Genomic DNA, 12,906 nt, shown 5'->3' on the forward strand with positions numbered 1-12,906 from the left:
GTGTTGCCGATCGGCCAAAAAGCTGTCGGAATCGATATCGAAATGTTCCGATAGAAAACGCTGGAAACTTAGAATAAACCCCCAGAACACATTGCTACGTGTTACGAGACTGCAAGGCTTCAAGGATACATGGCTCCAACAGGTTACAATAGCTCCATTCATCAGCGAGAGTTAAGTTCTCATGCATAAGAACTTGATGCAAATAGTGAGTTCTCATGCAAAAGAACTTGATGCAAATTGTGTCTATTCATGTGAACAGATGATGCCACGTGTTGCTTGCAGTTAAATAGTATTTAGTTCTTTTATGTGCAATCCGGGATGCTCACTAAAGATCGCAAAAGAAGGATGACTTCGCTAGACACCAAGGAGAAGGAAGTTAGTTTTACATGTTAGTGCTTCTCAGATGTTTCATGGCATATTATTTTACTATTTACTAATGGATGTTTATTGTTTGGATTCCACTTGATAAAAATATTGCAAGTGCTGTATTAGTAGCAGAATTTCACTAATTAAATGTAACTCTGAACAAAATGACACGACTCATTAAGTAAAAAATTCTTCATGCAGATATCGCTTTCTCAGAAATAATAAGCACAAGGATAAAACCATCAATACATACCTACTGACAGACAAAATCAGGAGCACACGGACGAAACTATCGCAAGTTTTCCTTAATTTCAGAAATATCAAAGAAAAAATAAAGAAAAAATAAAAAAAAAATAAAAAAAAATAAAAATAAATAAACCAAAAAATGGATAAAAAATACAAAAAAAAACAGCTTCTGTCAGATTGTGAACTTCTAATTTGTTGAGCAAGGATAGAGTTCTAGCACTGACATAGAGGTAGAGTCAAGATGTGGAAAATAATGGTGTAGGCATGAAATAATTATGTTACAGCGACAAAAATCTCCAGGGTTGTAGAAATTCGTTCAATTCAAATTTATCCGGAAACTACGTGTTCTAACTTAAATACTTTCTCTATTATTAACAACAATTATGTTGTACAACCCTAACTTCGAAGACGTATATTAGCTTATAGGTAAGCAGTTTAAACCATGAAAATAACAATTATTGTTATGTTCAATTTTGAGCGCGATTTTTTTTCCCTCGGTTCTTAATGTTTGTGGGTTGACACATTTTTACACAATAATGCAAGTTTGAGTCTAGACTGGAGTGAAATGGTCGCTCAAAATGGTTTTGGCTGAGTTCTTAATGTTTGTGGGTTGACACAATGCAAGTGAGAGTCTAGCCTGGAGTGAAATGGCAACTCGTCCCCAGCGGCACTCACCTATGCGCAGCTTCTGCTTGGAGAAGACGCGCGCGCTGTAGGTGACCTGGCGGAACTCGAGGTCGACGGCGCCGCGCCGCGGGAAGGACGGCGCGGTGTTGTTGTTCTGGTGCAGCAGCAGCTGGCGGCGGGTGCGGTCCGCCTCCAGCAGCTGCTCGGGCGCCGCCTCCACCGTCTCCGTGGACGACGCCGCCGAGGCGCGCAGGCAGCACCGGCCCTTGCCCGCCGACGTCGAGGTGTCCCGCGCCGACATGTCCTCCTCTTCCTGGACGGCGACGAGCACCGAGTCGAAGGTGGTTCAAGGGCGGATCAGGCACGGAGCCTGCGGCGGTGGTCGAGCTGGAGTTGTTTTAAGGACGAGGATCGCCGCATGAATGAGAGGCAGAGCGAAGGGGCTTCACCTCTCCTGGCGACCTCGGCGCGCGAAGCAGGGATCCCCGGCAGCAGGCACGCACTATGCAGGCCCTCCCCCTCGGGACATGGCTCCGAGGGAACTGGTTACCACGTGTCGCGTGCCGCCGGCGGACTGGACCGCGGTGGTCCGGTGCACGTCTCCCCTCCTCTTCAAGCTCGCCCCTCCTGGTCGGGGTGGGGAGGGTCAGCCCCGCGCCTGCCACAAAGGAACACAAGAGTCAGACGTGACGCAACACGCCTGCACTGATGGACCCCCACCACTTCGCAGCATGTTTTAGAATACAACCAACCGCCAGGCTGTTACGAACCCAGTCTCGAATGTTTGGAGATGGCAGATAACCACAGGCCTAATCTGGGTAAAAAAAAAAGGGGGGGGGGGTGGAGTGGGTTTTGGGGGATAAAGAAGCTCCACCTTCCCCCTCAACGAAATACTAAAAATTTATAAATAATCACTCTCACCAACAAAAGGGAAAGAATTTGAAAACAAACAGCAGCGGGAAAAGATTCATATGTATGATAAAAATGTGAGTACGTGTACTCATTTACCGCGTTTTAGAAGTTATATTTACTTAGCGTAGTAACCACTAACAATTTTGCATGCAAATAATTAATAGAAATAAAATAATAAAAGGACTGGAGTGATATTATAAATACGGTTGGAAGAGTATGAATGCAATCAAATTACTATTTTTAATTAAATACTTACCATTCAATAGTAATATAAACACGAGTATAAAATTAATTATTTAATCTAGTAAAATAACGATAAATTTTAATTCATATGCTGAATGTAACTTGAAGTTATTATTTTGAATAATGTAATAAATAATAATGCATTAATTAATAATTAAACATTCAAATAAATTACACATACGGAAATATAACTTAACTATAAATATTATAATGGCGATTTCAAAACTACAAGATATCCGCGTGAGGTCTGTTTGCGAAAAGCATTTATAATTCGCTGAGGGCCAAAAAAATACTTTAGATTTCGGATTAATTTTTTAAACAGTATTTTTTTACAGAGTTAAAATTGCTAAAAGGATTGTTTTAGAGTAGGGGAACTTGCCCCAGTGCCGGACACCTAAGGCCAAACCATTGATTTCTTAAAACCTTTACACGGATGAAACAAATTTATATTACTAGCGATAGGTGGATATATGAGGTACAATTTTATACCAAAATAACTCGATCAAAAAAATTTTTAACAGAGTTATTTTAAGATTACAAAGACCATGCTAATCAAGATATTTCAAAAACCTGTTCCCAGTACCGGACACATTATTCTTAACACAAAAATACTATATAAAGTCAACATACATTACATATAGACATAAAATTTATAACTTTAAGTAACAGTTTTACTTTAAAGTGATTTTTTTTGTAATTGTTGGCAGTGTTCACACACAAAATATGCTATTTGGTCACTGTCAGCACATGCAACATGAGCCCAACCACAGCAGGTACAACACTGAACCCAGTCATCTTAAAAATTCTCTCCGCAAAGAACACACATCGTCTTTTCGTAACCATCATCCGTTGTGTTCTTTTCCTTAACTTCTCTGTTGAAATCAAGTTTCCTTTTTGCGATTGTATTTTCTGAGTTGGGCTTCTTTTTAGACATTCTGTTGGCCTCACTTGTTTCATTCTTTTTATTGAATAGTTGTCCTTCCTTATCTTTCAGTTTCTTCTGCTTTTGTTCTTCTTTTAGTTTTTTCAGTCGCTTAATTTCTTGTCTGCCAGCAGTTTTTTATTGGGTGTAGAAGTCAAAATTTCACTTTTCTCTCCTCTCCTTTTCCTTGAAATTATCTTCCTCTTCAAATCACCAGCAACTGGATAAATCTTCTCAATGGCATTTTGGAAGGCCTTGGAAGTGGAGGGAACAGCCATGTCAACCAAATGTGTGTGCTGAGATGGTATGGCCACTTGCATGTTGGAAGTTGAAGTTCTAGTCTCTTCAAGATGTTGGCCAGAGACATCACAATGGCCTACTCTTTTTTCTGGTTCTGTCAGTGGACCTACACTAATGTTCGATGCTGGGAGAAAATCTAGCTCAGTGAAAATATTTTTATTCAATGGGTAGATCCCTGTATATTCGAATCCTGATTTTGCTAGAGCCATTCTGCATATTTTTGAGAAAGCATTTCCTACCAATCCACAGATATCTTGTTCAGTGATTTTCAAACCTTGTCTTCCATACTTGGACATACATGTCTCACATGCTGAATTAAATGCATTTTTGAAAGGTTTCATGACTGCTCTATCCAATGGCTGGAGCTTGTGTGTGGTATGTGGGGGTAACCTCAACATGTGAACATTATGTTCCTTGGCATACAGAATGACTTGCAGGTCTTTGTGAGTGCTATGACCATCCAATACCAACAGAACTGGACTCTGTTCTGATGGGTGAACTTTCTCAACAAATGACTTCAGACATTTCAGAAATCCTGATACTGAGATCCAACCACTTTCTTGAGCATCAAATGTGCTTCCATCTGGTGCATCTTTTGTCAATACTGTGTTCATTCGAATCCTGGGAAACACAAAAAGAGGGGGGATAAACAGATCCCCTGCAGCATTGATGCAAAGCATCACAGTTATGTTCCTTCCACGTTCACCCGATGTGAGCTTGCTAACTTGTTTTTTCCCTTTAAGAGACAAAACTTTCGATGTGTTAGAATGTACAACACTCACACCAGTTTCGTCGCAGTTGAAAATTCTGCTTGGAGGAAACGAATACTTTCTTGTCAGCTCTTCTAATTCGGAAAAAAAGTTGTTCACTTGTTCCTGGTTAAAACCATGAGCTCTCTGTAGGCTTGTGAATTGAGCACAGCGCAGAGAAAATTCAGGATGGCGTTTAATGAATCCACGATAAAATTTGTTTCCTGCAGTCTTTTTCTTTTTGTTGAACTGATGTGGCAATTTCAAGTGCTCAGCTAGATCGTATGCCAAGGTTAACAGTTCTTTTTTATTAAGTGGCAAGAAACAACTGTCCAGGTGTTTAAGATGTTCAACGAGATCACTTTCTAAACTGTCATTAAATGTGTTTCGAAATCTACCCATTGAAGGTGAGAGTTTAACAGAATTACCTTGTTTAATTGCACAGACACTCTCTCCTAATGTGCTTTTGGGCACAGAAAAATGTCCAGCTGCTTCTCTAATACTGTAAATGCCCGCCAAAACACCATCTAAAGCTTTTTTCATTTTATCTTCATCCCATTTTCCTTTTTTGGCTGCTGCTATCGGTTCAAAATATTCCTGAAAACAAACAATACTTATGTGTTTTTTACGATATTTTATTTCTGTCCGGTACTGGGAACATAGCCACTGTCCGGTACTGGGGCCACGCGAGAGTTTACAAAACATTGCAAATGACTAAAACCTAAGCGAAATTATCTCAATGTCAATACAGCTTTTTTATCTTTAAACATGTGGAATCTCAAGTAAAATATGATAAACACAATTTACTTACCTAAAGAAGGTAAAAAATTGGTTCAAAAATTAACTGTGTAGTATGAAAAACAAGCCCTCCACACTTTCAAACGAATAACTCAACTACGGCAAGAGATACCACCAAGTGGCGCTATCTATACAATTGCTTTGTGTAACTCTACCTGCCTATGACCGTCAAGTGATGTTATCTAGCGGAGAAACTTGTAACCCTCTACTGTCCGGAACTGGGGATCGTCCGGTACTGGGGCAAGTTCCCCTATCTTTAGGAGTAAAAGACCGATACAGATTCCTGCAAACACTTAATGCACTCGCACTATACCTTTTTATCTTCATTTATCCGCTATATAATGTAACGGTCACCGTTCAAATTTCACAGTTATCCTGTGACGACTAGAAGACTACGCGCCAGTTCAGAGCCTTGCGCTTAGAGGCTATACCGCGCTAGAAATACCAGCGAGCGTCGCACTTATCATCCCGCCTCACTAACACACATACCCACTGGCTAGACGGGCCCCTTAGAGGCCCGCCGAGCCATTAGTGAGGCGGGATGATAAGTGCGACACTCGTTAGTGCTTCTGACACGGTATCGCCTCTAAGCGCAAAGGCTGTGGACTGTCGCGCTGACCTCTCGCATGAAAATGAGATTTGAGCAATAACCAAAACATTATATGGCGGAGAAATAAAGATAGAGCTTTAATGCAAGTACCTCGAGTGATTACAAGTATCTGCACTGGATGTGTTTGGGGACGCACCACAACGCCGAACGTACAATAACGCTGAAAACCATAACGCCGAATGCCAAATTGACTACAACGCCGACAGCTAGAAAACTGCTTTGTACCACAACGCCGAAATACATTAACCCCGAAAAATTTCATTGCAGGACTGCCACAAAGGTTAGGTTAGGTAATGTTAGCACACAAATTCATTCAATTGTTTTTCATTTTGCTCCTGTCGCCCTCCCCCCCCCCCCCCCCCCCTTCTAGCGCAACAACATTTTTCGGCGTTACTGTATTTCGGCGTTGTGGTACACAGCAGTTTTCTAGCTGTTGGCGTTGCGGTCAATTTGGCATTCGGCGTTATGGTATTCGGCTTTATTGTACGTTCGGCGTTGTGGTATTTCGGCGTTGTGGTTAACGACCCGATGTGTTTCAGTGTAAAGATTATTCTGAAAACGCGGATTTGAGCCATTATCACTCACCCAAAAATCACTGGAAACAGAACGACTCATCCGCCTTCAGAGTCCTCTTAAACAGACACCACTCTGATATCTGCAGCTTTCCTCACCTCGTGTGTGCCCTGGACGCTGGAGGCTTATTCAAGTATATCGTTACATCCATCGAGTCATTTCGACGTTGAGTTCCCTCGATAGGGTTTTAAACGACAGAAAATATCGAGAGCAAGCAAGTGTATTCTAAGTACCTAGGTAATCGTTAAGACGCTACAGCCGTTTGGGTAAGTTCGGGTTTTTCGATTTCCTCTCCTCCTTCGAGACTTGAGATTGGGCATGACGTCACATCGGAAACGTAACGAATGGAAAACTTACTTATTTCTTAAGATTATAAATAAAAACATTTTTTCTGGGACGCAATATATTGTGTTATATTAAAATATGAAATTATTTTTAGAATATTTTTTTTTTGTTTGTAGAACAAAGATAAAATGTAATTATTATCTATGTAGGTCACACACTCCAGTGATGAAAATTTTGTTTTTACAACTCTGGTGACACTGCCAATGTTTGTATGGCAGAAAAAAAACCAAAGAAATTGCGTTTCTTCGCACATACGATACCTAAAATACTAACAGAAAAAAGCCAACGCTGCTTATCTATGTAAACATAAACATGTTACTGTCAAATAACTTAAATATAAAAAAAGAGAAAATACGAAAAATTCGGCCGTTTCCTATAAAATTATTCGACTCCGGAATGGATGTTTGATACTTTATAATCTATACGTCACTTGCAAGGATATGCAATTAAGTTGACTTAGTAGGTAGAAAATAAAATTCTGCGCAATTTTCGACTTAACCAAATTTAATTTTCTTCGTTATGCTAGTATGTAAATTTAGTCATCTTATAATATAAACAAGTTATAAAGGAATTGGTGTCTGCTTTAATGTTCTTAGGTTATTTATGCATTAATAATGGGGCTCATTTAATCTAAAGAGTTCAAAATGCCACTGAGCCATTATTTGTATATGTTCTTTAAGAAACTGTAAATAACAAGCTAGACAAAGAAACAAGCCGAATGTAAGATAAACTATAATTCTAAGTGAAAGAAAACCATCTCATACTTTCATTTTCCAGGTGTGCAGTTCATATAAATTATTTATTTATGCATAATTTATATAATTATTATTTATGCTCATTCATTGCTTAGTAAAAGTTGTTTCGTTTAGAGATTTATTATTTTATTTAAGTAACGAACGAGAATCGATAGGCAACGACAAATTATATCGAAACGATAAACTTTTAAGCAACCGGGTCAGACGCTCGACCCTCCCTCGGTGGAAGGGGTGGTAGAGGAAATACTTTGCGCGGACAATCAAAAATTTAACCACGTGGGATATAAACAATGCTGGTCGGCGCTGCAAGCCTTCAGTCGGTGGTGATTAAAATACTCTCCCTACAATCCAACACGTCACGAACACAGTTACACGTGAAATTCACCCTATTTTGGTTTCCAAAATGATGTCTGGCCCTTACACACAGTTGAAGTTGGGGTGTCCTTGTCTGCGACCCCTACTGTCTGCCGGCCACGTGGCGACGTCCTGACCCCAAGGTCCCAAGAGTGTTCCGCTCTGTGGACCAGTGCGCAGACCACAATAGAAATACATCTGTCGGCTCCCGTCTGGACCCTCCAGGCAGCCTTCCGCGTTCAAGGAACAGATATATTCCGACCTTGCGGCCGGAATTTCTCAACGTTCCCCTCTCAATATGAGCCCTTCATAGGTAGTGTGGGAGTATCTTTAAGTTCTCTTTTAAAACATTCCAGAACTTTTTAATAGGGATCACTCCCTGTTGTTGATCGCGAGAGTATTAGAGCTCCGGCGTCGACCAGCGGCCAGGGCCATCAACCCAGCATAGTCACTGCCAGCCCCTTTACCACACTCAGCTAGCCAGACAGTTGGCTGTATCCTGTGCCCTACGACGTTATCAGCACTGCCGGCGCCTACCCCGATCTCCCACATCACGCTGGGACCCCTCAAAACACCCAGTGAACCCCGTGGTCCGGTGGAGGCCTATCAAACCTCTGTTAGCTGTCCAGGCTGGTACCGGAGCTGTGTCGTCGCTCACCGCGTCGACTCCGCATCGGGCTAGGGAACCCTTGGAGCCTGCTCCAAGCGCCGTTCAAGGAACAAAGTGATCAAGGAAAGCGCTAGATGGTTGCGTTCCGCTGTCCGTCTGCAGCGCGGAAACGTAACAGATGCAACCGACGGGAGAGCCACTCGGCACAAGGGCACAGGTGGACGGGCATGTCGCTCACCCACCGACCGCGATGACCGGTCACCACCGCCGGCTGTTCGTGCCGGTCGACTTTCTCTCGGCCGGCCCGTCTACACGTCACAACCCATTTCAAATGGAATACACTGTTAATTTCTCATCTTCAATTTACGAAGAGCGTAGGTTAAAAATTATCCAGGAATCTTCGTAAATTTACGGCTCTCTTCGTGAAATTCTACGGACAATGAGTTCCCTTACTGTGGGCATGAGTCAAAAAGTTTATTCTTGGTATATTAACAAAACATTTGAAAACTGGTTAAGTATACAGTAAGAACAATCATTATCTGCTCACCTTTGTTTAGAACGAAACATGCAATTTGGAATTCGAAAATACGGAGTAGTTTTTACGAAGATTGTTATTTAATATTACCATGAACTCTCCGTTCATTCTGACATAAATTCTTCGTTGAAAGGTCCGTTAATTTACTGAAATTTCTTACAGTGTACAGAGAGAAACAGAGATAGAGAGGGAGACGGAGAAAGAAAAAAGAGGTACCTAGATAGAGAGAGGGTAATTGTTGCATACTAACGTAGCCTTGATCCTGCAGTGTGTTAAAACATTGTAGAACCGTCTTTTTTTTTGTGATTGGTTTAGTTTTTTTCTCAGGTACGAGTCTTCTGTCGGCAAACGAATCGCAGCAATTTTGTGCAGAAACAAACTCGTTCTGATTGGGCTGTTCAAAGGTGGTAATGGCTTCTCGTGCAGACGGCCGCCAATTAAAACGAACAAACAGCGCTTGCAGTTTTAATTTATAACGTCGAAATAATCTAGTCTAACAAAAACTCAAATGTCACAACGCAAACAAATTATGTGAGGTCTTTTGGAAAAAATTTTATATCGTATTTAACTTGGGGTACTATCATAATTCATTGTTTCGTCGCAAGTTTGTTTTGTTATGTCCAGCATATTTCTAAGTGATAAATTAAAACAGTGAGCATCATCTACCACACGATCAATGTAAATAGAATCATGCCTTCAGGATCAAGGGATCAACTTGGATACGTGATACGGAACTATTACCGAGAGGGGAGAAAGCGAGAGAAAGGTGGAGAAAGAAAGTGAACGAGATAAAGAGATAGAGTAATAAAGAGAGAAAGACGGAAAGACAGAGAGAAAGACTTTGCTAATGGTGCAAAAGTTCGCCATCGCGTGGCATACAGCGAAGGCACATACTGCATTATATTGCATTACAGAGTAAATGGCACCTACTATGCGAGATTGATACAACCTGACCTGCTAACCTTAAAACCATGACTTTGCATACTATGTTTATTTGTAAAATATTTTCATATATTTTTGAACTGTAACAGCTTAGCTCTCGTTATACATAGAGACCGAAAAAATTCCCGAATTCATTTCGCGATAGGTTAAAATACAAATACATAGTTGTACCTCAGTGCTGCCTCTGCTATTGGCTCACAACTCACCTGGATGACTCTGGGCCAATGAGAAACATCCGACCAACGCTTTATAGAATCACAGGCTGCTACGTTGGGGCGTCTCACAAGACAGTAGCCAATGGGTGGGTGACATTTGACCGAGAGTACGTATAAGGTATAACTATGGAGTTCATCCTACAGGTCATTGAACACGCGAATTTTTCCGGTCCCTAGTAGAGAAATTTAGTGAATGGAAAGAAGTCGCACGGAACAGAAATGTGTTACCACGGTGCTGTCACCTGTGGCGGATGGCGCAAACAAAAGTTCACAAAGACAAGAGGAAACACTATAGTAGTATCTGTTTAGTGAATTTTAACAAGATGTGCAGTATGTTTATTAAAATAACTTTTTGAAGTCAGGTCCAAACCAAAGGTTTAGAATTTTTTCAAGTTTCGTTTTTATCTGAGCCGTTTCTTTTTATAGTTTAACATTTTGGTCTGCAAACCAAATGATTCTATAGTCGACGTAGCTGCTACGGAAGCGAATTCTAGTTCCAGGTGTGTAAACTACGTGAGATTCGGGTAACGAAATGTAGTTGAAAGCACAATTTGCGTAAATATTTATCCCGCTCGGTATTATTTTAAAGAATACTAAGTTGAATTTAATGTCAGAGTTTCGTATTATAAGTGTATTCGCAACATGAGAACACATAAATTTGCTTGTTATCGAGGTTGGATGTTTACACATCACTGGCGATAACTGGAAGTCTTGCTTACTTTCTTTTTCCAATGTTAAAGATGTTAAAAGACATGGTTTTACTTTGCAGGGTTGAATGCTCAATTCAATAAGACTTCTTAGATTATAATATTACTACCTATTGCTCGACATCAGTTGTAATTCCTTTTTGTTTTTTTTTTGTAATTTGATGTAGGTACACATAAAAAGATCTATCTCTATGCATATAAAAAATCCATTTTGGCACAGCCCACAGATGTAGGTAGATTTGGAAGTACGTATTTCTTCTGGAAATATTTTGGAAACTTCTATAAACTTATGTAACTTTTTGAGAAATTAATGTACATAACATATTTATGTTCACCAGTATTACAAAATGATCGATGAAACAATTTCTCATTTTCCATGCAACCAAAATATTATGAATGTTTTTAACTCAATGCAGCCAGCTTTGAACAGCTTAGTACTAATTTCATATTTGGCCAACTAAGGTAATTATTAAATTTTTTCGTCCTTCAAACTATTATTTTTCATGCCATGCACTAATAACGTGGTCACATAAAAAATTGATTTGCACCAAGGTTTAAGAAGATATTAAGTTTATTATTTAAATAAAATAGCATGAATAGGATGCTAAGAAAGTTAATTTTTTAAAATTCAACCCATGTTTTAACGGTAGTAATAAGTTTCATCAAAAATTGTTTCAGCCAAAGTTTTAGATAAAGTTTAAGATTTATACGATAAATAACGGATTTGATAGAATATCTATTTTAAAAAGTAATGATTTTTTGAACCATGTTTTTAAACTCCTTCACTCAATGGTTGGATATATAAAAATTTATTTTAACAAACGTTTTACACAATATTTAGAAAGCTAAACAAAAATTGGAATGGATTTAATTATGTACATGGTAGGGAAGTTTCATTTTATTCCAGCCCCAGGTTCGGTTTGTATTATCAATAATTATTTCAGACAAAATTTTTAGATAAAAATTATATCATTTACAAACAAGTGGAACGATTTGATGGTATGCCTACTAAATGAGTTGTGAATTTATTTTTGTATTTTAAGCTCTTTTTATCCACCCTTTGCAATTGTTATATTCAGACAAATGTTTTAGGTAATATTTATAGGGTTTACAAAATTTGAAACGATTAGATAGTTTGAGAGACTACTAAGAGAGTTATGATTTCGTTTTGTCATTCAACCCCTGTTTATTCCACCCCTTGCAGTATTTGTAGGTTGAATATAATTTTTTTTCACAAGAAAGTTTTAAAAATTTGTGTTTTTTAAAATAAATTAGAACGAATTTCCCAGTGTACATACATGGTATTAAAATTATTATTTTTTAAATTCCACCCCGGTTTTTTTCAACCCCCTTAAGGACTGGATCATATTATAAATAATTGTTTCGGATAAAAGTTTTAGATAAAAATTATAATATTTACGAACAATTTAAATGGATTTAAATTGTAGTTATAAATTTTTTGTTCTTCAACCGCTGTGTTTTCCACTCCTTGCAGTAATATTTCGTCGCATAAAAAATTATTTCAGACGAAAGTTGTAGATAATAATTTATGGTTTTTACAATAAATTAGAATGGCTTTTACAGTGTTCATGGTACTGTAATGATTTTTTTTATTTCCCTGTGTTTTTCAACCCCTTGCAGCAATGGTTCGTCTTATCAAAAATTGTTTCAGACAAATTTTTAGATAAAAATTATAAAATTTACAAACACTTTGAACATAATCAATATTGTACCTACGAACGGAGTATGTTAATTTTTTTGGTCCTCCATCCTTGTTATTTTCCATCCTTGCAGTTGTGGTTGGTCGTATTAAAAATTTATTTAGACAAAAGTTTCTGGTATTACTCCTACGGGTTATAATACGTTCAAACGCACGTTATTTTGATCATACTATGGGAGTTGTAGTGATTTTTCTGTTTTTTAAAGAAATCTTTCCCATTCATATTCCTTTGGTCGGATATTGTCCATTAACGAACTCAATTGAGATTTTTCATAATAAAATATTATGTATCAGGCCCGGGCGGCCACCTTACAACTGCTCACATAACCATGTCGGTAGGGGCTGTAGCAGTTCACAGTTTCAGCGACCTCTAGGGC

The 12,906-nt window shown here is 39.0% G+C and overlaps 1 protein-coding gene across 2 annotated transcripts in view; it reads right to left on the reverse strand.

The window, feature by feature from the left end:
• The window catches only part of LOC134538432 (ATP-binding cassette sub-family G member 1-like), a 314,270-nt gene that overhangs the window by 111,173 nt on the left and 190,191 nt on the right, over window positions 1-12,906 (reverse strand). For both annotated transcript variants that reach the window (XM_063379757.1, XM_063379756.1), the window contains exon 2: window positions 1,288-1,897. In XM_063379757.1, coding sequence (XP_063235827.1) covers window positions 1,288-1,540 — 253 coding nt within the window. In that variant the 5' untranslated portion in view covers window positions 1,541-1,897. The remainder of the gene's footprint in view (window positions 1-1,287; window positions 1,898-12,906) is intronic.

The sequence above is a fragment of the Bacillus rossius genome, chromosome 13 (assembly GCF_032445375.1).
Source record: "Bacillus rossius redtenbacheri isolate Brsri chromosome 13, Brsri_v3, whole genome shotgun sequence".
In the NCBI taxonomy this organism is placed as follows: Eukaryota; Metazoa; Arthropoda; class Insecta; order Phasmatodea; family Bacillidae; genus Bacillus; species Bacillus rossius.